Genomic DNA, 26273 nt, shown 5'->3' with positions numbered 1-26273 from the left:
AGCAAATGTTCCCTTCGTCTATTTCCAAGGTAAAACATTTCTTTTCCACTGCACTTGTAGAATGACATACCCATACTGAGTACTATAAGCACTCAACTGGAAACCTTTGAAAGATAAATGAACAGAAATGTAATAAAGACCACCCTTCTTGCCTTAAATAAGTCGGTTTAACATCTGTAAATAACTGAACCCAACTGAGCACAAAACATGCAGCAGTGTGGAAAGCCACGTGCAATGAGGCATAATGGTATCAAAACAGTCTTAATCTGATTAATGAATCAAGGGTGACACATGCGTAGATTAACTGCAAAAGGCACAAGGGCACACGTGACAACTGAAATCTATTAAACTGCATCACATCATGCATGTTCCCTGATTAAACTCATTATGAATAACCTCACTCACTGCAAATGACGTGAGCTGCAGAGGAGTTACAGCTAAGTGTACAGTATCTATAAAACCATGCAGACATGACACAGAAGAGACAGCGAGGGGACAAAATGAAGAGCAACACAGCTTACCTGCAGAGCAGCCTGAAGTGAGTAGAAGAAGAAGAGATGGGGGGGGAAAGAGCAGTAGTAGAGGAAAAGAAGAGACAGTTGGTTACACTCCATCAGCCAGACGAGAGAGAGCAGTGGGAGCGAGGCAATATAAAAATAGCATCTAGATAAATTGAGGGAGGGTAGGTGGAGGATAGGTGCTCAAGGACAGATGGAAGTTGGCGCACGTACCATCACTGACCGAGAGCAAAAGGGAAGAGAGAGAGGACGAGAGACACAGAGGGGGAAAGGCACACACAAAAAGAGTAAAAAGCGGCAGATTGAAAGAAAGAACATCTCAGAAGAAGAACTACTTGCAGTTAAGAGACTGAAATGAATGTCACTGAGGCAGAGAAATGAACAGAAGCAGACAACAGCTGGGTAAAGGTCTAACAGATGTTGTCTGAAGTTAATGATGCTGTGTGATGTACAATTAAAGCTACGGAAATTAATTACCACCTCATGTTGTAACATAACACACACATCCTGCTGAACTTTGATTCTTTTTAGGGTTCACATAGCTCGAAAGAGATCAGTGTCCAAAATTAACAGGAAGACAAAGGAAAACACACAGAAATTTCAGTGAAATTAAACGTATGAGGGCAACACGTTGTCTCTTTACATTTTATTTCCTAGTAGGCAATATATCAAAAAGTGTGACTCATTGGGGATATTAGGGTTGGCATGGGTGCTGACCAGAGATGGGAGAGTACTGAAACCCAACCTTGTTTGTTTGGAAATGGGTTTCCGTCAGCTGTCAATAATACATGGGTGTGTGGCTGAGATCATCCTTAGGAATCACCTTACACCTGAGGGCGGAGTACTACCTCCATTCACTCAAATGACAATTGTACAGTAAAGGGTTGAAATCAATAGTTTAGTGTATGAATGCCCCCTTGGGAAAATGCTTTCCAAATAAATTGATTTGTAATAAACCAAACTAAGTGATGTTGTGATGAGGGGGGTAAGACAACTGGCCATGGGGTATAAGATAAGTCCTGCAAGGTTTACTTTTAATAGGAGGAGGCCCGAGTGCAATAAGAAAGGCTTTGTGACCGAAGGCAAGAGGATCCAACAGCCATAAAGAGCACACACTGAGTAAATGAGTGTGTGTTTCTGTTTCTGTGTTTTCAGGTTGATGGGCAGAGGAAAGGAGTATAAAATTGTTCCCTCCACAATTGCAGTTTTATTTTGTAGACACTTTAAATGAAAGTGAAGATGGGACCATATAGTGTGAGTCTACCTTTTGCTGGATGGTCGAGTGTTTCTGCTCCATGTCCCTCTTCTCTTTGGCAGCATCCACCACCAGCTGGTCCAACTGCAAGAGACAGGACAACTGATGAGTCAAGATTAATGAACCAGCTGATCACACATTTTCAATTCAAAACAGCATGCACAAATGTTTAAGACACATTTTCTGAGTTTTTCTTTTAACAAAATTTAATTTTCTGTGTTGGGTGAATTCAAAGGACTTAAAATAGTATTAATTTTTATCAAAGGAAAAAATTATTAACACTTCACAGTCTTTCTTTTGATTCATTTTGCAAAATAATAAGAGAAAAAGCAGGTAAGAGACTCTTTGAACTGCACCTGAAAGGTGTATGTAAGCATGTGTGCACTGATGCTTCCTTATTTTCCTTTCCAATCTTGAGAGCATAAATGATTCCAGCAAATAAACAACATTTCCAAAGGCCACATCCAAACAAGATAGGCCTTCTCTTCTGAACAAAATGGGCTGTGCTACGGAGGCTTGATCATGTGTGAAATTGGATGGGAGATGATTGATTCTCCTCGTCCCCGCAAGTAACCATTGCGTGTAGAGACGAAAACAAAGGAGTGTTTGAGCAGAGAAGAAAGCAACAAATTAAAAAAAGGACTTCAATGAAGTACTGGAGGTCACAGGGTGATGCCGAAAATGTGCCAGTTTTGCCTTACAGCAGTTAAATTCTACTCTTGATAGCCTGTTGCAGCAATGTGACCTAAATCAATATGTCTCGCGCCTGAAACACAAAAGGATCAGTATCTGATTATGATCCATGTGAATAAGGGGTGAGTAGGGTTCAAAGCTTCAGTTAGAAAAATAAGTGGTGAATTTTGGAGGATGTAACAGATTTATCTGCCAGGAACAGACTGCCTCAAATCACACACGATTAACTTTTTGCTCTTCTTTACTATATAAATTTAGCTTGATAACAGGTGTGTCAAGAAACTCTTAATAGTTGTCATGGAGCCAACCTGAACCTAGTACTCTCAATTACACAACGTAAATTATGTAACTTGTCAACACTGAAAAAACAACAACTCATCAGGATTTGTTCAACATCATCAGTCTCTTTGTGGCCATGTTAATGCATTATATCCCCTAAAGGCCTTGATTTCTTTAAAATTAGAATACAGTGGTTGTTATGTGTTATGTTAAACACAAGTGTTATGTTTATTAGAGATTAGCTACGCCCATTGTCTGCACCTGTGGTGGCTTTTCAGACACTAGTTACAGTAGCACAAATTCAAGCTGAATGGCAATTTGTACAAATGTGTTACAGAGAAGCCAGTGTACCAAATGAGACAGAAGAGGGTGGAAACACCATTTTACTTCCTTTCTGCTGCTGCAGAGTTTTGTATTGTAGCTTTTGACAGCTACAATTCTCAGCAAGATAACATTCGACTTAATGCTTAATTCACTGAGCTTTCTTCCACAAAACATATTCATTTTGGGCCAAATATATGAAAAAAGCTGATCATTTCAGAGAAGACAGCATTTGAGGGAGCCGGGTCTTTTGTTTTGTTTAGAGAGGAAATGGGTGGACGGCAGAGCGGCAGGCTGATAACATCAGATGGGGAAATGTTTTCCCCTGTCTCTCCGTAACTAGCCCAGTCCAGTCCGTCTATCTGCTACAACAGTATCTGTATCTGCAAAGGCAGGTGTGTGTGTGGGTTTGTGTGCGCAGATCTCCACATATTTTGTGACAGTGACTCACATTAACTTTAACATCTTATCTATCTTACTATGCGTGCCCCCCCACTGACGATGTCAGCAGAAACAATCCTCAACTGTTTCACGCTGCCTGTTTGTCGTCTACGCAGGACCAGTCTGAAGTAATCTGGTCACTCTGCCTTTCTGTTCCAATCTGCCTTGACATGTAACTTGGATGAGACGCTGCATGATTAATGGAAAAGATACAAAACATCCTTTTGAATGAATATATTCACTCAACATGTGTTCAGCCCTGAGGCATTGTGGTGGAAAGATGCAATCAGCAGAATGTCTTATATTTAGAAGCATTTTAGCTGTTTCCAAAGGCACGGGTGGAAAAAATAGCATATTTGACATGAATCATGAAGTTGTCATTCACAAGATATTTGATCCCAGATTTAATTTCATGTTTAAGTGTCTTGTCTTCCCCCTACTATAACCTTCTGTTTCAGTTACTGAGCTTTTGTCTACTTCAGCTCGGTAACTCATTCACAAACAACCACAGGAACATTACTGTAACAGTAACTCGGTTTTCTGCAACTACTTTGTGCAACCCATCTTCCTGTTTTTGTTTTTTCTGGCCACCATTTTTTTTTTTTTTACATAAACATATATTTTTTTATTTATCGTTTAGTCAGCTACAAGTTGTAATTTGAATTTTCAGCCTTCTGTTCACAAAAAAGATCAACACTGGCAGCAATATCATGCAAGATAACTAAACAATGTCCTACATCGCTTTAAAGCCTTCAACTTCTATCATTTCCTCACACAAAACTTTAATTATAGAATAAAGAGGGACCAAAATGTACTGCCCACCCTGGATCACTCTCTCATTGTTACAGGCATCAAGTCATATTATCAGACCTGTTGACAGCTCCTCCACATCTCCCTGCATAGCCTCTCCACTTTCTTCAGTTTCATGATGGAGTAGAAAAAAGAAATAATCCTCTGGTCACTGCTTCCCACTGCTGGGCCTCTGATCTTCCTCTCCTTTCAGTTTTTCGCTGTTCCAAATTCAGAGCAACAGGCTTACAGTCCACACAGCGAACCTATACTTCAGTTGTTCATTGGCTTGAAACCAACCCTCTTTCTCTCTTTCCTTCCCTCTCCACGATTTGGTTTCCAAAACAGTCTTTTACACTTCTGTTCCTTTTCCCTCACACAATCCTTGCAGTCTTTTGAGTGTTGAGGGCTTACAGTCCATGCCTTTCCATTCTACTTCAATCACTTTTTGCTTTGAGAAGATTACATTCTGCCTCTTATCCCTTCCTAAAATCTGCTTTTCAAAGTGGTTCCTGTCTTCCCCCTTCTTTTTTCCCAGCACTCTTTGGTGCTTTCTGTCAATTTCTTGACAGCACCAACGTCAGATGTTTCCAACTTCAGAGCATGAGGGTTAGAAAACCACACACTTCCCTCCGATCCAATTTAGAGGGCCACTGTCCCGACACTTAGTCATTTTTTTGTTGATTCAAAGATCAGAAAAACATGTTTACGAGCTACACTCTATTCAGAAGTGCCCTCTCCTCTTCTGGTCGTCTTCAGCTCCCCACTCTGTGTCCGGACTCCTTCCTTGGTCTTTCACAGAATTTTTAGAAATATAGAAATACGCTCTCTTATTCGGCTCTTCTACTGTCCCTGCCTCAGAGTTTATATTCCACAAGCTTCAGCATCAATCTCTGGTTTCTTTGCTGTGTTTCCTCAGCTGACTGTCAACCCTATAAGCTGTTTTGTGGGAAAACCCGTTTCCAGCCCTCTGACTGATTTCTTCCTCATTCCTGTTCACTATAACAGCAGCCCCACTGTGATAATCATCTTAAAGTCAAATTTGGGCCGTCCTCTGGCTCAAAGGGAAGGCTCTGTTTATCAGAGGATGCTCACACACACGCACACACACACACACACACACGCACACGCACACACACGCACACACACACACACGCACACACACACAGCTGAGGAAGCCAGGAAGATGGCCAAAAGTTACATTTCAGTCACCACCTGAAAAACTCCTTCCAAGCTATAAGCAAGCCCCTGAACAGGAACGCTGTTTAGGTAATCAAACAATATCGTCCTCGTCTACATAATAAAAAGTGTTTAGCCATGACAGTGCATTGGTATGTAAACTTAGCTGACATTTATTCTGCTACTCTGCTCAAAATAGATTCCTGTTTGTTTATATTGCGAGAGTTTATACAGTATGTTCTAATAACATTGCAAGTGTTGTCCAGGATGAGCTTAGTGTTTATTTTTAAGTATTACATTAAAATGAAAGCAAAGAAGATTAACATAAATTATGAGCCTTCCCAGTTAATTAGCTGACAGAGTTCAGTCAGCGTTTAATATCTTCTAAAAACAAATTGATAAATAAAAAAAAAAATCTGAATAGTTAAGAAGTTCAATAAATTCAATTACATAATTACATCAAAAAAAACATAAGTGATGGAACAATGTTGACAAATTAGTAATATTTAATATATATAGACAAAAAAATATTGTTGATATATTAAAAAAAGAGACTTTAAATTTAGCTGGTTGCTTTTATCAGTGTGTGTGTTCATGTATCAGGTTTTCGGAGATTTCTGTCAGATTTTTAGTTTTGCATTCAGAGACTTCAATTACAGCATTTCTGTGCCTAAATAAGAGTAAACAGACCACTGTATAACTGCTGCTGAAGCTTTGTGTTGTGATGCACACAGATACTGCTCTCTGTGGGTGTATATTGTAGCCCATACCTGTCCTCCAAGCAGTTTCATTAGAGGTTGTAGTTCACTGAAGAGGTCATATCCTTGATGAAAGAATGTCAGGTGCGCGTACATGAAGGACAACATCTGCAGAGAGGACAGTGAATATTCAGAGAGCCAGTAAGGTTACTGCAGAGATCATTTGATGTGTAAGAAAAGTATACTCACTGATTTCAGGATTTCCGATCTTCTTTTGGATTGTAGCACATTGATCTGTAATGAGCAAAAAACTAAATGGTGAGAAGTATAAAGAGGTTTTTCATCACTGATGATTTTCAGTAATACTGAAACAAAAAAGGAAAAGAGGCAAGCAGCAACCACCAAACTCATCAAAATCTATAGTGACAGTATCTTATCTGAGAAAAACTGCAGAGAAAGAAAGTGGCAGAAAAAAAGACAAAAAAGATAGAAATAAAGAACATAAGACTGTAAGACAGAAGACAACATAAGGGTAACCGAGGTAAGAAACTGTATATGAAACTAAAAAAAGAACTTCTTAAGAAAAAGGCCAATGAAAGAAAGCAGACAAGCGTGAAATGAGTTGAACTGAAGCAGAAAAATCACATCTTCACAGTAGTCTACAGTACTGACACCAGGGGGAGCTCCATCCTTTATGTTTAACCCAAGGATGCTGTTGCAGCCTATCTCACCTATCATCTACATGGCTGCATTCATTGTCATCTTCAGCTAATAACCACTGCGCTGCTCATCTGGCCTGGGACGTTATCTTGGGTTAATATTGCAGAGTAGAGACAAGTCATGGCAGGTTGTAAATACTGCAGGCGGTGCTTGCTGGCTTCATTGTGACTGACAGGAACTAATGACAGCTGTGTGACAGCAGAGTCACTGACTAGGCGCTGGGATGCATGGATGCATTTGGCTAGTACAGAAAGCCAGGCTGCTTCTGAATTAATTCTAACACTCTGCTTCATGCTTATGGATTATCCTGGTTTTCCTTTTTTGTGGTCATGAAAGCAGAGACACCACACTTCAGTCCACTCAAGAAGTTCAAATCCTTGTTGTGGCCAGCAATATTTTTTTGGCTGTAGGTTGAAAGGTCCTTTTCCTTGGCAACACTAACCACACTTGTGTTTATACACAGATCTAACTCCCACCCAGGGAAGGAAGCTTATTTTTCCGTCTCCTAGCCACAGTGGCCAGTGCATCACATCTTTTATGAGCCCCCTCCTTCTCTGGATGTCAGTTAGTAGTTTTAAGTGAAGTAGCACCTCTGCCACAAGCAGAATTTATGAGCATCTGTTTGGTAATTGGTTGCTAAGTTGTGGTAATTCAACACTTGTAGGACTGTAAAGACACAAAGTTTGAGCAAGATTTAGGTTTAGTCACTATTAGGTGTGGGAAATTGCAAGTTTGTTAAGTTCTGTAGACAACTCCCATTTAGGTTTAACAGTTGTTAACTTCTGCTTTTCTGTGTTATGTATATTTAAAGTTTAGGCATTGGTTTGTGTGTCAGAGGTGATAACATCAAGATGAAGATGAATTCACACTGCATTATTTACTGCATGATGTGATCTTTTACATGTACATGTTGTGTTTTCTAGGCTTGACCGACAGCCAATAAAGCAAACCCGAAGTTTAAAGTTCAGTATTTTATGATCCAGCTCTACGTGGCACAGCAGGGTAAAAGAGACATGCTCCATTCTTAAACTGTCTTGAATTCAAGTCTGGCTTACAACCTCTCTCATATATTTTCCTCTCCCTCTACCATCTTGCATGTCACTGTAAACTGTGCAGCGTATAATTAGGCAAAAATGCCACAAAAACAATCTAAAAAGAACAAAAAGTAAAGCTAAAATCCGTCTCAAATGTTTTCTGCATGCACAGCTGCAGAAGTTAGCAGCATTTTAAAAGTGCTGACAGAACTACCCAAATGTGAAACTTTAAAGGAGACCAATTTAAATCAGCTGTGCTAGCTGCTGGGCTTATAGATTTCCTATAAGCATACTAACAAGATAGAAAAGGCAAGATAAAAACTCAACTAATTTCTCGCAGCCAGGCTTCATTTTATGTGAGAGTGATTACACAGCGGGCCACTGGAGCAGACTGCCAAACCTATTTTGAGACCTGCTTTTGGGTTTCTTTTCAAAATCTAATTTTAGAGCAAACTGTGTCCATACAGCATTGTCTGTCCCTTTGGAGTGAGTTTCAATAACAGGGCTGCCAAGCTGCCTTATCAGAGAGCATGAAGCATTCATCTGTGTTCCTGTGGCCAAAAACAGAGACCAGCTGAAGTATTTAATGAAACATGAGCAGTGTTTACTTCGAAATGACATCTGTGCGGCTTTGACAAAAATAAGGTCTAACAGATCTAAACAGATTGATAATATATTAAAAATCTATGATAAAAAAAGTACAAGAAGGAACATATTTGCACAAAGGAGATATGCTGTGTATGCATTTAAATGCAAAAGATTTAATCACCTCAACTCATTTCCAACCACACAGATGATTCAACCTCTGAAAAGGGAATTGTGTGTTATGGTATCTCATTAATAAAATTGTAAATCCTGACTCATTTTGAAGCCAGCTGTTTTTCTTCCAATGCTAGATACAATGCTGTAGCACTCCTCAACAACTGTAAGACCTGAGGGTTTTTTTTATTACTGAAACAGTAACAAGAAAAAACTTTTTTTCCAGTTGTTTTATCAAGTACTTCCTCCTCCTGCTGCTCTCTTCCTCTTCTGCTTGTTCTGAAATTATTTTGCTTAAAAATATGAATCAATTTTCCACCACAGTGCTTCATCAAACATGACGGTTCACTGGTCACAAGAACATTGTGCAATCATGACCATAACGTTCAAACTTCAAACTTTCTATTCATTCACTTTCTATCAGAATTTTACACATTTCTCAATTACTGTGTTGTGTGTCTTCTTCTTATTGTCGTCTTCTTTCGCTTGTTCTGTTGAAGCGACTACAACTAATTCAACTGCTGCTCTCTGTGTCCCGTTAAAGCATCTGCAATGACTCCTTTCTGAGTCAAATCCATCCTGATGTGGAAGACTGGAACATGACAGGTGGATGAGCTTCACTTTGGATGTAACAGACTCAAACAGAGCTGCTGTTCATTCTTCTCTGTGCCACATCAGCATTTTTTCAACCTGACTCAGCACATTATCCAAACCCATGTTGGCAAGACTGCACAGAGAAATATCCTACACGACGGTGTGTAGCTGAGCATTTTTTATATATTTTTTAAAGCTTCTCTGTTAAAAGATGCATGTCAGCCACCTGTTGCTATATATAGGCCTGTCGAAATCTGTACCACTTTAGTGAACCCAACGTATTTTTTCATGCGCTGCAAAATGTTGACTGAAGTCAGACTCAACATTAAAGGGGTCCAATGATCACAGCATGTAGTGTAATAATACGGAAACAGATTTTCTGTCATTTTTTCTTTTTAGTATAGGTGTAAGTTTAAGTCGTGCCACTGCTACTTGAAATTTGTAGCTAGACTGCTTATAAAAAAACATAGCACGCAGGACTTTTTTCTTAAAGAGGAAATTGAGCTGAAGAAAAGAGTGCCACGATTCCTATTCTTAATTAAGCTGCCGTACCTGTAAGACGTAGTCGAGGACGATGTGTCGGAAGCACTTGCGCGTGGCAGTGAGAATGTTGGTTGCCTCCTCCACCTCATGCTGCTTGTTGCGGGGGGCCTGAGCGTTCTTGATCAGAGCTGCCTCCTTTTCCTCGCTCACTTTGTCAAATTGCTTCTTGGCTTCTTTGAACTTGCGTAGGTCACTGACAAAGTAACAGAGGTAACAGCGGTTTATAAAGACAAATTAAATGTGGGCCTTATTGTACAAGCATGTATTAGTATGTTGGAGTGTAAATGGGGAAACTTTAGTTCAGGAAAAGTTTACTAATTTACTCATCAGGATATAAGAATAAAGGTTTTGCAAATTCTGGTAACAGTCTTATGCTGTTGAAATATGTCTGGTTACTTGATCTGGGTGGAAACACCATTAGATTATGCCACATATACATAAAGTAGTACAACAGCATTTTCACACAATTTAGGGGTAAAGCTTAAGGGGTTTGACAAACTCTATGACCAAGGTAAAAAAAGACTTTGTCGCTTTGTTGTCAACAATCGTGTGAGGGGAAAGGTCAATGTTAAAGGAAGCATAGTTATCTCTGGATATGAAGCAACGAGGCCATGTTCAGGCAACAGGAACACACAGAAGTTAAAGGTGATTTTAGAAATCCTGGTCAGCTGAAAATCCAAGAAGGTTGATATAAACAAAATGATTTGCTAAAACATTTTGACCCAGGTCTCTTGCAGCACCACTTATCTTGGGGAGAAGGAAAAAGAATTCTGGTCCCCATGTTTGTTCTTTGGTGTGTTTTGTCTAAGTGATATTAATATCTGGGTGCTGCAACGTAGTGAGTAATTAGGATGGAACATATTTCCCAGCTTTATCTGAGAAGTAAGGGTGCTGGTGATGTGGGCGTTTAGCCCTGGTGTGCCAGGGGCAAAAGCTGCTAATCCTTATAAAGAAATAGACTAGAAGGCCCTAGTTTCCTGCACTTGTGCTTCCTGTAGTTATACAAGCAGTCTGGAATTCAAGAGGAATTAGGAGGTTGTAAAAGGGGAGATATGAGGCTTGATTTGACTAGAAAATATTATTACATATATACAGTAATATAATTTAGTGTGCTTGCATGCCATGTCTGGATGCGCTGCCCATCAGATATTTTTCATCTTTCAAGAGACGGTTTTCTGTGTTCCTAATCCATTACACTTTTCCTCCAACATGGAACACAAATCTGGATACAAGAATGAGTAAAATGTAAATGTGCTGTGGCTTGTTTTCACAGAGAGCTGACACAAAATGTAAATGTAGGCCATTCTTCAAAAGCTCAGATTGCTCAGAGATATAACCAGTTTTATCCATCTTTATTCAATTAATACTCACTCTTTGACAAATGTTTGAAGCTGGGTCTTGATTGATCTCTGGGCTTGATCGAATAATATCTGTAAAGAAAGAAAATAAGAAAGAGTAAATTCTCTTTTCTGTTTGGCAAAACAGAACATTTGTTAGCTGAACAATTCATGCATTAACAATCTTAAGACACTTCTCTAAAAAAGCAGCAAAAAGCTGATAAATGTATTTACTTTCTAGGCCACCGGATGTTTTGCAAGTCAGCATTCAGTACCTCTGTTTAGAAGGATTTCTGTTAACATCACAGGGTGCAATTAAGCCACTAAATTTACACAAACAAGCTGACTTTGTAAACTCCCCTCATAAAGACATAAACACGAGAAATGATGCAATTTGCTTACTTTTGGTAATGAGTCATACTGTAAACTCATTAACCTGCATGCTTCCTTAAAAATGAGCTACCAGAGAAAAGGTCTGACTAACGCTCAGAATTGTGCATTAGTGTGCTTTCACGACAGACAAGACAATACGAGCAGTGTGTCTAGCAGTGACAAACAGATTGAGGACTGTGTTTGAGTGGATCATGTGCCGAAAGATCGCTGAGTGGCAAAAACCTATCTCACAGTCAGCTGACATGACCTCAGTCTCCACTGTTGAGTCACAGTCACAGGCACTGTGGCTCCTGGAGGCTTTTAGGGGTCTAGTCAAGGAAGCTAATAAGAGGAAACAGACTCCAGTGTTGAGTCATGGTAGACTGCCCACCTTGCAGCTTTTTGGGATACTAGTTAAAAAGACACATACAGTAATTAATTGAACCTGTAAATGTTACAGTCTGGCTTAAAGGTGGAACTAAGAATGTCTATACAACTAAACCTGAACAAGAACAAATTCAGCTTTAACGGCTACATAAATAATGTTAAAATGATCAGTTTACAGACATGTGTTTCATGAGAAAAACTTTACTAATATTACAGATGAATCTGCTTATTTATAATCAACTCATTGTTTGCTGAAAAGTTGCTATACTCACTGTTAGACAAGACTAAGCAACACATCTTCAGATTTAAGAGGCTTGAACCATCAAATGCTTGGCCTTTTTGCTTAAAAAATAATTTACATTATTAATCAATGACCAAAATAGTGGGGAGTAAAGTTGAGTCTGGTCAAGTCTCGTAAAAAGAGCCTTCCTTTTCACAGGAAACAGTGAAAGTGCAGAATGATGGTGTCATTATTCTATAGCCGTTACACTGTGGAATCAACATTTACTTTATAATGATAAGTTAGAACAAAAAAGCTATCTATTCTCACTTTAAAGTTCATGAATGCAATATAATATTTGTAGGGATGCACAGGTAGCGCAGTTCCACAACCACAAAGATCATACGGGTTCCCAATAGCAGTACCCCCTAGCCTGGTAGTTTGTTCTGGCATGTCTAAGACAGTGTAATGCTGGCTGGGAACCCACTCTGAACATGGTACACAGAGTTAATAGGAACAAGACATGACAAGGAAGATGAAGAAAATGACTTCTACTGTAGAACAAAAGCCTCTAGCTCACCCTGTGCCTTCTTACTGTGTGATTCTTAATGAGAGGACAAACAGAAATGTGCGTCTCCATCTCTTAATGTCAGCGTTGTGTGTACCAGAGACTGACAGCGGAGGAGGCTAACTAGTGGGAACAAACAGCCACATAATCAGATCTGTCCTTCTGGGTTCAGTGGAGAGTTTAGAGGGGGGCAAGAGAGGATAAAACAATGGGTAAGGTGTCATGTTTATTTATTGTCCAGGACCTAGTAGTTGGAAGTGGAGTGTATTAGACGACCATGCTGTAAAAGCTATAAGGCCAACAGACTATATTACTCTGACTGAAGCCTGGAATGGTTCTTCATGCAGATCAGCTGACTCCAGGATGACAAGCACATCGTAAAAAAAGTAGACCATGACCATGTTTACCTCAGTAATGCATGATTTATTCCAACAAATAAACACTCCACAACATGGGAGGCAGGGAATGGGTTTTATGAGATAGGAATACTCTCTCTCCATACCATGGAATTTATATCCCAGAGCTATGTTACATGACTTATTTAACTTTTCAAGATTTTCCCTTTACCCACTTTTTTTTTTTTTTTTATAGAGGGCAGTGTTTGCTGAGCAAGCAGACAAGTTTTCAGCAACACTCTGCTTTACAGTTTTATAGTAATATGATATCCCACCTAGAAGCTGCTGACTATAGCCACTTTATTTTACTTCTGAAAAAGCATTTCTTATACACTTTCTGCTTTATTTCTCCAACCAGTGGCCATCCTCTCATAGACCCATTTACTCTGCTATAGTCTGGTCCTTCCCAGCAGTAAATAAAAACTCTGACAGTTAAAGAGCTGTTGCAGATTGTTAGCCAAGCTGCGTTTAGTTATCACCCAGCTGTTAGAGGTGAACAAAAAAAAAAACAATACATCCGGTTTCACATGCCAGTGATAGCATACCGTGTGATAGTTGATCATCTCCTGCAGGCTCTCAGCAAACTTTGTGAGACTGGACTGTGGAGAGAAAAGAAAGACAGTTATGAGGGAAGACAGAGAAAGAATGTCACCATGTATCCTTATAACACAAATAATAGGACAAATAATAAAGACCTGTATATGTCTGCGTAGGCACAAATTCTTCTGTCTGACAGGTATGCTACACAGAAACTGTGTCTGGCTTTTTGGAGACACAATAACATTTTGGGAAAGAATTCTTTTGGCTAAGTTACTCCCTCGAAATGCATGCAGTGGCTGAACTTCCAAACCCAAGGGAGAGGCATTGAGTGAAATACACAAAGGCAAGACAGGAAACGCTTGCCTCGCTATGCAAAATTCATGTGAGAAAACAAAACAAAACAAAACATCTGACCTCGGCAAGACCCAGTGGACAGTACAAGGTTTAACTAGGCCTCATTTTTTTAAATTTAGATTTAATCTGGGAATGTCATCAAAAGAGACAAGAAGGTATTGCGTGCAAACAGAGAGGAAGTGCAGTCCTCTTTATATCTGGGAAGAAGGAAGAAGTCCGCCATGGTTTCACACTACTGATTTTAAATCTAATGTTTTGTAATGCACCATTTTCTAAAAGGTCCCATTTGCTCTTTGTTGTCTGTGTTCTCCACCGAGAAGATCAGGCAAATTATTTCGCTGACATATGAAAATGCGTTTTTAAAAAAAAAAATGTTTTTATCAACAATTGTCATTGGTCCATTTGTTGTATGTTTTGTGGCTGCAGATTTTTTAAAATGCTAGCTGAAGTAAAATGCTGCAAGTACTCGACCAATCAGACAAAAGTTGCTGTACTTTCAGAAAATACTACCCCCTGAGCAGGGACTTTTTGGGTGTAAAATAATGTCCCCAGAACTTATTTTAGACACGGGTCCTTGCGGAGTTCCTTCAAAAGGTTCCTAGTCACTGGGGAAAGTTCCTGTGGTAGAAACGTGGCTATTGTAATAGCACTAATGCTAGTGACGTCCTGTGATTCAGATCAAACCAGGTTGTTTTTTTTGTTTACCTCGATGACTTCATCTCTGGTGGACTGCTGGGCTAGCTCCCGGATTCCGTTAACAAACTGCTTATTAGCTGCATTGTAGGCTTTTCCAGCATCGATCATCCCAATACACAACTTCACCAGCTAGAGAGAGAAAGAGAAAGAAGCAAATGTTTAGCGGGGGGGAAGAAATAAAGAAATACAGTAGAGTAACAGACAGAAGCAGAGAGAAGGTGCTGGTCATTTCTTCAGGGTATTCTCTCTTAATAAAAACACTTGACGTTTGCTACTGAAAATACATTTTAGGAATTGTAGATTTGGTGGAACTTGGTGCTGCAGAGCGTCAGAATAACACTGAAGAGCAAGATGCTTCGTCAGTTTCTTGGTAATTAACAACAGGCACTTCTTTCCCTTCTGACTCATTGGGGGCAAAGATAATTCCAGGTTACATAAACTCACAACAAACACTGGCCGTTCTCCATCCACTCCCACACACAGGAGATGACACAGAGCCTGAATGTGCCTCTGCAGCTGAAGCAGCTTAATAACAACTCAACTATAAATGCTCATTTTAAGCAATTTCCTAGATAAGAAGTAAATGATCAACAATCAATTAATCAACAAAAGCTGATAAAATACAAAAAAATCTAAATAATGCTGTCACTCAAAATATGGCATCTAATTTCCCATATTATTAATCATATAACTTCATGGCCTGTATTTCCTCTTTTTTGTTGTTTTTTTCTGTCTCACACTCACAGTCTGTTGTTGGTGCACCATTTTCCACCATGACAAATTATTATTATAATTTTGTTGTATAAAATCATGTAAAACATTTATATTTATAACCTTTTTATCTTCGGTAGTTGGCACTTTAAAGCTAATGGAGCTCCACTCATTTCAATTAAGTTAACTTGACTGCTGCTGCTGCTTTTCTTCACTGCACCTACGCTCTATTCACTCAGTTGCCAGTTTATTAAGTACACCTAAATTTCCCATTAAAAAGGAACTGTGAAAACTTTTAGGGTTGCTTTCATTTCAAAGAAATTAAACCACAGTCTGATCTAAAACTAACCTGTAATAACCTTGAACAACCCACTTAAGAGCAGATTTAATATTGGCACAGTTATAAGTATGTTTACTTTTGACAACGTGGCTGTGTGTGTACATGTCTGCAACTCTCTCTTTAGCCCGTTGTCTCTTGACTCCACCCATCAACACACACACACACACACACACACACACACACACACACACACACACACACACACACACACACACACACACACACACACACACACACACACACACACACACACACACACACACACACACAGACTATCACAGACTATCACAGCTATACTAATGCACTTAAACACACAAACAAACCCACTCCCCAGTAGATCCTTCCTCTCCAGAGCAAGAGGGGAAGTGAGGCCGGGGGTGAGTCACAGAGGTGGGGTGAGGAGGAGGGTGGTACTCTGTAAGACTGTAAGTCCAGGAACAATGAACTGGGATCCTCCAAGCTCGAAAACTCGCCTTCAGCTAGCGAACATACTCTCAGCTCTGCAAAGCTCTGCAGGGATCCGCTGGGAGGAGGGATTGGTTTGCTTTCAGGGCAGGACACGACTACTAATTAACACTAGTTGTTTAGTTTTATTAGTTTATTATAGTTAATGTGAGCAGAGTGAGTGAGCCGAGAGGAAAAGGAAAAGAATGTACTCTGAACCAGCTGTAGGAAACAATACCAACAAATATTGACATTGAAAAACAAAAGTTCACATGTTAAAGTTAGCAAGTTAGAAAGTCAAGCACAACATATTCTGCACTAGCATGCATATTAAGCAAATCCCACTATAGATGTTATACTATGATAAAGAGAGCATAAACATCCATCATACTTACCTTACTTTAAGCTATAAGGACTCTAGTTTTGACACCACCTGCAACCTTAATCTCTTCATTTGTTTTTGCATCATAATTTGGACCATATGGACTATTATGTCACCCAATATGCTCCCATCCCTTAATCAAGGCCAAAATGGAACAGTCACCACTTTTATGATTTTGATAACCAAAATCTAACAAAAGATTATCACAGGTGAAAAGGGCTCATAGAGTGAATTAATGAGGCACAGGTAAAACACCATTTGGCCAGTAGTTGGTGTTAATTTCCCACTGTGACTGCAATAAACAGAGATGTGATCTGCTCCAACTCGAGTGAGTCACGATTTTAAGAAAGCAAATTGTCCGATTACAATACTTAATTACCTGTAATGGGTGTCATATACTTTTAAAACACATACACACCCACATATTTCAAGTGCAAGCCAGGTGCGCAGTGTCTAATTAGAGTCGTACTCAAAGGCAGTCTGCCAGGGAAAATACTGGGGACAAGGTCAGGGACAGACATGCAACGTTCTACTTACAGGATGGTCTCCGTAGCGGCCAGTTCACACAGTAGAACAAATGAACAATTAAGCAATGTTTTCCATGGGTGGTACTCACTTTGTCGAGTTTGGATTCCAACTCACACACATCCCCCTCCACTTCCTCTATGGTGGCTCTGTGGGGGAAAAAAAAAACAACATTTAAAAATCAAGTGTAACCATGACGCCACACTGTCAACTTCACAGGCGTTGAGAGGCGTTCATGAAGCAGATGGTGAAAAGATAAATGACACACTGCAGGGGAATCTTTATGTAAAGAACATGAACTCCCTCTGCGTCCATTTGGTTTACCATCTTTGCCACATTATTACCATTTTACAGACTCACCATCTGTCCTACGATCAAGCTAAGTCATTTAATGTTCCACATGACAATACCCTTTTTAAAGTAGAAGGGAAACAATAAAGAGCACATGCACAAAAAGCATTACAGCCACACAGTTACCACTGACATTACATCTAGATTGCTTAGATTACTCGTGTTCTATGATTATGGGACTAATATTTGCCAGACTGTGTTATCTTATTTACAACATCTTGACCTGATATTTTTAAATAAAAGCTTGGTTCAATTGAATTGTTGATTTGGAGTACTAAATTAACAATTCAATTGAACCAACACACCCATATTCAACAATTAAAGCCTCTGAAAACTACAACTGTATCCATAATGAATTATATAATATACTTATAAAGTACCGACACAAGCACATGCAGAAACATACACCATTACAGGCAGCCAAACTGAGAGCTGCCATTTTGGGTAAGGCCGCAGGGCTGGAGTCAGGTCTGGCATTCTGCCCTTTAAAACGTGACAAAGCACAGCTTGGTTCTCCACAGGATCAACAGCTTATGAGTATGTGAGAGCTACGACGGGAGAAGAAAAAAACTCAGAGACAGGCTCTGTGAATTCATCTCCACTCATTTTTAATTATAGTCTGTGCAACGTGTTACCGTGACCTTAATGCAGTGTAGGAAAGGTACATAAAGTGGCTGATAAGGGGCGACTACTACAACTGTACAGTACACTTACAACAAGAGGTAAGATAAAATAAATAAGACATGTGCAACAACCACCATTAATAGTGTTATGAAGATATTTAGTTAACACCTACTCAAGCCTACATGATGTGCCTAATAATTACAACACTGGGGCAAGTTTGTTTGATCACCCTTGTAAGTGCGATGCATTATTTATGTTGGCATGGCAACTTCAGTCACATTCTGGTATATTTGTGTTATTTTTCCACTAAACAAAGTAAAAAACACTGGATTCGATATTGCAGTGATCACTGACCATGGTCTATTAGTGAAAAACCAAAGCAGCAAAAGGCATCACCGCAGGATTAACAAGATTAAAAGTGAACGACAGAGCCAGAGAAGAAAATGTTGGATGATTTTGTTCAGAAATCTTAAAACCAAATGTACTACTTTTCTATGATGTCCTACTGCTCAGGTTCCAACATTTAAGCAGTAATAATCCTCTAAAAGCAAATTTTACTTTCTACACACAATGGGATGGCACAGTTGGAGCCTTCCCTATCTATTCATTTCTTGTATAACGGATTATCTAGATTTCAGGCTAATTATGATATTGCCCCCTCTAGTGTAAATCCCTGGAGATAAGAACATTAATTTAATGCTTTAATGTAAATGTCATCGCTTCCATTCAAGGGAAAACTGACATGATATGGTGAAGCGCTGTGAGTGTGAGAGTGTGTCAGTTTAAGCAGCGGGATTAAGAGTGACACCCCGCAGTAGCAGTGGGTGGCATTCCCCAAACCCCCTCCAGCTGTTTGTTCTACCGTATGGTGTCACACTGACAGCCGCCAACATCTGGTCACTGTCAGAGAAAAACAGGAGGCTGACTGAGCTAGCTGAGAGCTTTCAAATAGAGGTAGTGGGTTCAAGGATTCCTGTGCAGAATCATTTTTACTGTATGTATATAACGTGTTTTATACTTTATACTGAATCTAAGTAGTATTTTGATTTCACTGTCACTTGATTACCTTATACAAAATGTAAAATAATTACTCTATATGTCACCACTCCATTCAAGCTAAATCCTCTAAAATTATTTTCTGAGTAGAACTCTACACTTAGGAACACCAATTGCTTTGATGAAACCAAAATAAAAGGTTGGACAGAAAGCTGATTGGTGACAAACTAATATCTGGCTGCATGACAGTCTGGCCTCAATGCTGCCAAGAGTCTGCCTTTCTGTCCATGACCAAGACCCTAAGCCCTAAAATCTTCAGGAGTGCTACTGAACCTGAGCTTGAACCGAGCTGGTTGGGTAATTCTTGGAATGGATCTGTGATGTTCAGTTGTTGCCACCAGGAGAAGAAAATAAACAAGTGTTATAGCTAAATATAATTAATCACAAAAGCAGGCACAGGCAGAAAGAGGATACCAAAACCAAACTGGACAAATATGTTCAGTGGCAGTCCCTTAGGCACTGAACCTATGCTGCTTGAAGGATGTAATGTATAGTAAAAGAAACCTACACTTGAACTGGCATCATTTTAATTACTCAATGTGTTCTATCTTCTGTACTTTATAATTCAACAAACCTAGTCTAACCGAAAAGGCTTGAAACATGAGAACAGTGTCACAGAGTTGCATCACTGTTGCGTTTTTATGAGATTTTATTAACAAACCAGACGCAGTGGAATGAACTAAGAACATAAGTAGACAAGGAGGAGAAAACAGGGTCAAAAGCAATAAAGAGCTTCCCCTCTGACGGAGACATTAATCCTGGTCAAAAGCTAAAGAGCATGTTACGAGCCATGTTTGCCTTTGTCAGTTGCCGAAGGCAAAGTCCATTTCTTTGATGAATCACACAGAATCATGACTGTTCTGACAGAGTTAGCATCTGACTTCAAGAGGATTTGGCCTTTTCTTATATTTTTCTATATTTATGCTCTGGGTATTATGCTGGTACAAATGCAATGAGTACAACAGTGGTGAGTACAAGCTACAAACATTACCAACAACCAGAGGGCAGGGGCAAAGCATTCACACAGCAGCAGCATGTCCCAGATTAGTTTTAAGATTTGGGTGCAATAAGGGATAAGGTAATTACACAGATAGTCTCTCCTCACAAAGGCCTGCACAATAACATGTTTACTGATCAGTCAAATAAAAGCACGCTGATTGAGGAACTAAAGCATGGGACTGTAAATTCTTCTCTAAGAATTGAATCATCGTATATTTCTACGAATGCATGCTGTAAGTAGATGTGTAAGATTTTAAATGTAGGACTACTCTATTCTTCATTCTCAACAATGCCTGTCGCTTTGTCCTTAACATCACTTCACCTCATTCGCTTAGGTGTAGTTGCTCGGGGGCGAACAACAGGACACCTTTAGTGGGAAGCTCTCAGTTGCGAATGTGTTCCAACGCAGTGAATCGAAGGCAGGTTGGCCTGAAAAAGTTCAGGCAAACTCAACCATCTTTCCCTGAACAATTATCCTTAGAAATATAACTCAAACCTCTGTCAGCCAGTCACTCTCTGGCTTTCTATGCAACCACGAGAACATGACTATTTCCTTCTAATCTCGTAACTTGAGCCTGCAGGGTGAACTTGTGAAAGTGCTGACAGAGGATAAGAGAAGGAGGGGCCCTGGAAAAACTCAAATCTGGGCCATTGCCTCACAGCTCTGACCTTGGAGCATGTCCAGCCTGAGTCTGGATAATGAGCAGAAGAAGAAAGCGAGACACAGAATTTTAATTACAATTACACACACACACACACCTCAAATATCTCTTTTTTTTTACTGGAAAGTATGTGCCAATACAGACGCTATACAACATGGCACCCGTACAAGAAAAGAAAAACACATTGCAATCACATAAATCCACAGTGTAGATCACCCACAAATAATATGTATAATGAGGGAAAGAAGACAAAGACAGGGAAGCAGCAGCCCTCAGCCTGGCAGTTTAACTGATATTGATATACTGACTCCTGCCCTGACCGACTTCCCATAGCTGGCCTGTGACTGACAGAGCAAGATTCATAGTCTGATACATACTTCTCCTTTGGGGTCACAGATCCTAAAATTTCTCTCCATTTATTTTGAAAAATGTAAACACTTCAGTGTTGCATCTTGAACCAACTGACATTATAAAAACAAAAACCTTTCAGGCTAGAGTAAGTCAAGAGTTCATTATAACTATACTATTGAAGTTTTCATGCATATAAGTACACAGATAACATCTCTGGAACTGCATCTTGACGTATGAACTAGCCAAGAGCCCTATGAACTGCTCAGGTTTATAAACTATAAAATATCTGAGTTATAGAACATCAGGGCATATATCATTTCATTATGTGAATGCTGCCACCCAAAGCTGTGCTTATATGTCTGAAATTATTAAAACATCTGTACAACTTTAAGACAACCAATTCCTTAAACTCTTACCAAACAAGGCAATAAGTGTAAATGGGGGTTTTGTATATTTATCAGACCATACTGTCAATGATTCAGACACACATCCACATTCTCAATACAGTGATACAATGTTGTCTCCATATTGCGCTATGGCTCCAATAAGCTTGTATCTTTCAACAGCATATGGTGTGATAAAGTCGTCTGAGTGATAAGCAGACAGCCCGGATGATGCAGGTATTTTGCTCTCAGTGCAAAGGGATTCTGGTGAAACATCTGATATCTGTCAGACTGAAAAGTAGCAGCAGCTATTGGCAAAGCGGACAAGTAAGGGGGGTTTATGTGGTGGAGTAATCAGTGGACAATCTCACCTCCTTGAAGTAAAATTCAATAGACTAGACAACAGTCATAATATGTCATTTGGGGCTACCTTTCATTTCAAATGTTATTATAGCAGCATCATTAGTCCTGTCGGAAACATGGAATGGAGCCCCGAATCCCGGCAGCATTATGGTGTTGACAAACAAACAAATCTTATAGTTAGGTAAACTATATTTTCTGTTTTTGTAATACAAAAATTCCAGTTGCTGTACATGTAGTTACAGATCTTGAAATATGTTTTATATACTTATATACTAATGTTCTTAGGAGTTACAATCACATGGATAAACAGGTGAATACTAATATCAGTCCAATCAGTGCAATGTCTAACTACCAACTTTCAATATAGACTTCCTATTGGGCCACAACTACAGATTATTTTCATTAAGTATAGTATTATTCTATTAATTTATCAATAGGTTGTTTATAATATGCCCATCACACTTATCCAGCTTATCAAAATAGTTGCATACATATATTATCTGTTAACTTTATAACCTTGTTTCAGCTCTCATCTCCTTTATGCATCATTAAACCTTGTAATTCATTCATTCAGAGTTCATATTGGCAGCTTCGAGTATATTTGCTGTGACTACTCAGTGTCTGGTTTTACGCATTCAGCACCAAAGAGAAATCATATCCACCACATTTGTTGACCTTTACAGCTAAGAGGGGACTCTCCCTTGGTGACAAATCTGGGGTGGAAGGAGTAAATTCCAACGAAAAGTAAAAAGAAATAGCAACATATCATTACTAGCTTTTTTAACCAAGTGGAACAATATAAATTAGGGAACTAAGACGTCCTGGTTTAAGTGCTGTTTGGGTGTGAGTATGAAGCTGGGGCTAAATAAAGAGAGACATGTGGTATGAAGGAGACTACAGCCCATGAAGACAGGAATAAAAAAAAAAGCTTGGCTTGTAAACCACATCAGTGAGAAAGAGGCCAATTCAGCATCGCAGAGGGAATGTTTGAGTCCTATTTTGCTTTAAGTTGACCAAGATCACGCAAAGGGACAGTGATCCACACCATATCCCAGACAGAGACCCACAATACTGTACATCTATGAGAGGAGCTACCTGCTTTGATTATATTGGTCTGGTTAATTCCTGATAATGGACAACTACTAAGTAGTTCCAATGAAACTGTCTGTTTGCTGTTCAACCTGAATGCGCTGGCTATATAGTATCAGCCTGTATCTGTAATGAGCAACGTCCTCAAGTGCCTCATCCGATAAATACCACAGGATGGCGATTGTAATAGATAAGCTGCAAGAAGTACTCTGTTCTTCTGAACTTACTGACCTTGTGTCACGTAACCGATCATCTCACATCCCCCATTCACTACTCAACTCTCCACTTCAGGCTCCAGCTACTTCAGGCTTTCTTGGTAGAGAAACTCTTAATGTTGATTTGGCGACTATAAGAGTATTTTGCATTTATTTTGTTTGACAAATGACTTGGCAATTAATTATTTCAGCAATGAGAAACAAATAAACAAATGCTCCAGATTTATACCTATTGTAGATCATCAGCATACAATACTACCTTAAATTGTGACTGGTACACCAAGTTGCCCATGAATCCACTAAAATCTGTGCCCTCGTGTTACTGCAACTACTTTGAGTAAACATCTACATAAAAACTGTGTTATTTTAGTAGTAGGTGACTAAAATTAAAACCCTGCCAACAACCAACTACAATAAACAACAGAAACAGACAAAGGCTCAAATCCATTCTGTGCTACTTGCCCTTCACCTGTTAGTCACTACATACTAAAGTGTAGTAAGATCTCCCGTAAAGAACGGAGACACCTAATTCTTTTGCAGTGATTCATTGACCATGCTCCAAAACAAAGAGCGCCGCCTCTTTGGGTCGGAGCGGCTGTTGGCAGCAGGCCAGGACACTGTGCGCACTCTGCATGCAGGAGTGAGGTAGTTGAACTGGTTTGTTGTCCACACTGCCAACACAATAGAGTCTCCTCTGGCACAGGCATCTGCACTTCAAAGACATAAGCCGACACTCAAGGACCATCTGCTGAAGATATTTCCTAATGCAGATGTTGGGCACTTTTGTGGAAATCGGTTTCCATTGTACAGTATCTGTTAGCCATCTATTATAAACGTTATACAGAGCTGAAATGATTAGTTGACTAATTGATTCATTGATCAGACAGCAAAAATGCCGTTCCAGCATCTTAATTGTGAGGATTTGCTGTTTTTCTTCATCTTATGTGACAGTTTATTGAATATCTTTGGGTTGTTCAGACAAAAAAAAAGCAATATAAACATGTCACTTTGGGCTTGAGGACATCTCAGTGGGCATTTTCCTCAACTATCTAATGTATAAACCAAACAAAAACTCTAGATAATAATGGACATATTAACCGATAATGAAAATAACCATTAGTTGCAGCCCTAATGTCATGATAAATGTTTCAACGGTGCCAAACAAAGTAATCTAATATTCATTGTCTGCCAAAACAGTCCAATCCCATATTTATATTTTCCTACATAACACAGCTGCAAACTCCACAGTTAGCCCAAGGCAGGCTTACTTCAAATGAGTATAACTAATCCAATTTAGATGTCTGACAGTTGAATGGCTCTGCATTAGTTCCTTTGATGTTTTCTAATTATATTTTGTATAGTATCCAGTCGTATTTTGTCAGCTCTTCTGCCTTCTGCCATCAGTAATGTTTTAAATGTACAGAAAAAAATGATTACACCTGCCATTTGTTTTTTATATATATTCTTATGTAGACCATCAAAGTTGACCTCTGGGAATGAATACAGTTTCCACTATTTCACTGGACTGATATGACAGTGGTGGTGGTGACAAACAATGCAACACTTTGAATCTGTTACTGTGGATGGGGAAGAATGGGGTTAGCTTTACTGCTGTGACGTAGATCCTGTAATTGTTAGAAAGCGGAGGAATGGTGATATGATTGGGGGGTGGGGGGATCCCGCTGTGGTAAAAACCCACCATTAGACGCCCAAGCTTAAACACCATCAACAAGGTGAGGTCATTACTTAAGGATAAACAGTTACACAGAAACTGGGGAAATTCTGCCTGTTGCTGTAATGAATGAACATCCTCAGCCTTCCTATGTCATACACAGTTGTAGGAAGGAAGTGAGAAAGTGGGAGTCGTTTACTCTGTAGGAGAGAACATATTATTGAAAATGTCAGCTATAAACTAGCAGTGCAACCAATCATTAGTTTCTTTATCAATTATTCTACTGAATATTGTCTCACTTAATTGATTCATTCTTTGGCCCGTAAACCCTCACAATTTCCAAAGGGAATGTCTTCAAATGTCGTGTTTTGTTGTTTACTGTTGTATGACTGGTTGTTTTTAACCAGGAAAAATTAACTGCATGATTAATTATCAAAATAGTTTATAAATGTTATGCATATTGACTAATGGATTAATCAAGCACTACTTTGCACAAATTCAAAAAAGCATAAATTATATTTTCTTTCAGCAGCCACGGCTCTAAATAAAATATTGGTAAACTTCAAGAACATGACATTGCATTTATCTGGCAGTAAAAATGCAGTACCATTACGACAGGAGTGCAGTCAGTCCTCGCTTTTAATTAGCTTTTAATTGTCTTTATTAATAACCATTAAAAGCAAATGGACACCAGCTCAATTAAATCAAACCGCAACAAGCCCTGCATGCTAACAAGCCTGCAGCTGGACTCCCAAGGGAAACTAAACAGAGTGTATCGGAGTGTAAGCACTCCTCATCAGCCTCTGGGTTGTGTATCAGAGAAGACTGCCAGTGATTTGCTCTACAGCTGCTGTCAATGACTCAGGGGAAACTGAAGCCGGAGCTGTTCGACCAATGACTTCATATCATGGCACTCGGCCAAGCTGAGAATCACCAAAACCAATCAGGAGCAAGAAATCGTGTTTTTATGATTAAGAAGTGAGTGAGGACAGGGGAAAGTGGTTGCTGCTAATTACCGAACTTAACTCACTTCCGGGCAGTTCATGTCTATTGCCAGGAATAAGAACATATTCAACCCACTCTTAGTGTAGTGTTATATTTTAATATCGGGTGTTATGCTTCCCTTTGTGGTCCATTTAAAATCAGATATTGTAACATTTCAGCTCATTTCATAATGCTAACTTAGTATAACAAATATGTTTTAGCCTTCCTTGGGACCTTGTGGTAAGAAAGGCATATTAAGTATGTAAAACATTTACTCCTATACATGTGGGGAGAAAAGCCTCAGAGCTCTGAAGGGAATTTTCAACTCTCATACTTGAAGAGGAGCCAGGAAAGGCTGAGTCTAATGTCTATTCTCAAGTGGAAAACTAGGCTACTAGGGTTTACTGCCAAAAATACTGAATTTTTTGCA

The 26273-nt window shown here is 39.3% G+C and overlaps 1 protein-coding gene across 3 annotated transcripts in view; it reads right to left on the bottom strand.

Annotated features, from left to right (window-relative positions):
* LOC127349724 (arf-GAP with coiled-coil, ANK repeat and PH domain-containing protein 2) overlaps positions 1–26273 on the bottom strand; it is a 48123-nt gene that overhangs the window by 18755 nt on the left and 3095 nt on the right. For all 3 annotated transcript variants that reach the window (XM_051375577.1, XM_051375579.1, XM_051375578.1), the window contains exons 2-9: positions 17186–17243; positions 14702–14821; positions 13648–13701; positions 11195–11253; positions 9833–10016; positions 6423–6467; positions 6246–6341; positions 1783–1857 (exon numbers count right to left, since the gene is read on the bottom strand). In XM_051375577.1, the coding sequence (XP_051231537.1) occupies positions 1783–1857; positions 6246–6341; positions 6423–6467; positions 9833–10016; positions 11195–11253; positions 13648–13701; positions 14702–14821; positions 17186–17243 (691 nt within the window). The remainder of the gene's footprint in view (positions 1–1782; positions 1858–6245; positions 6342–6422; positions 6468–9832; positions 10017–11194; positions 11254–13647; positions 13702–14701; positions 14822–17185; positions 17244–26273) is intronic.

The sequence above is a fragment of the Dicentrarchus labrax genome, unplaced genomic scaffold (assembly GCF_905237075.1).
Source record: "Dicentrarchus labrax unplaced genomic scaffold, dlabrax2021, whole genome shotgun sequence".
Taxonomy (NCBI): domain Eukaryota; kingdom Metazoa; phylum Chordata; class Actinopteri; family Moronidae; genus Dicentrarchus; species Dicentrarchus labrax.
This window is presented reverse-complemented; position numbering and strand designations above follow the sequence as displayed.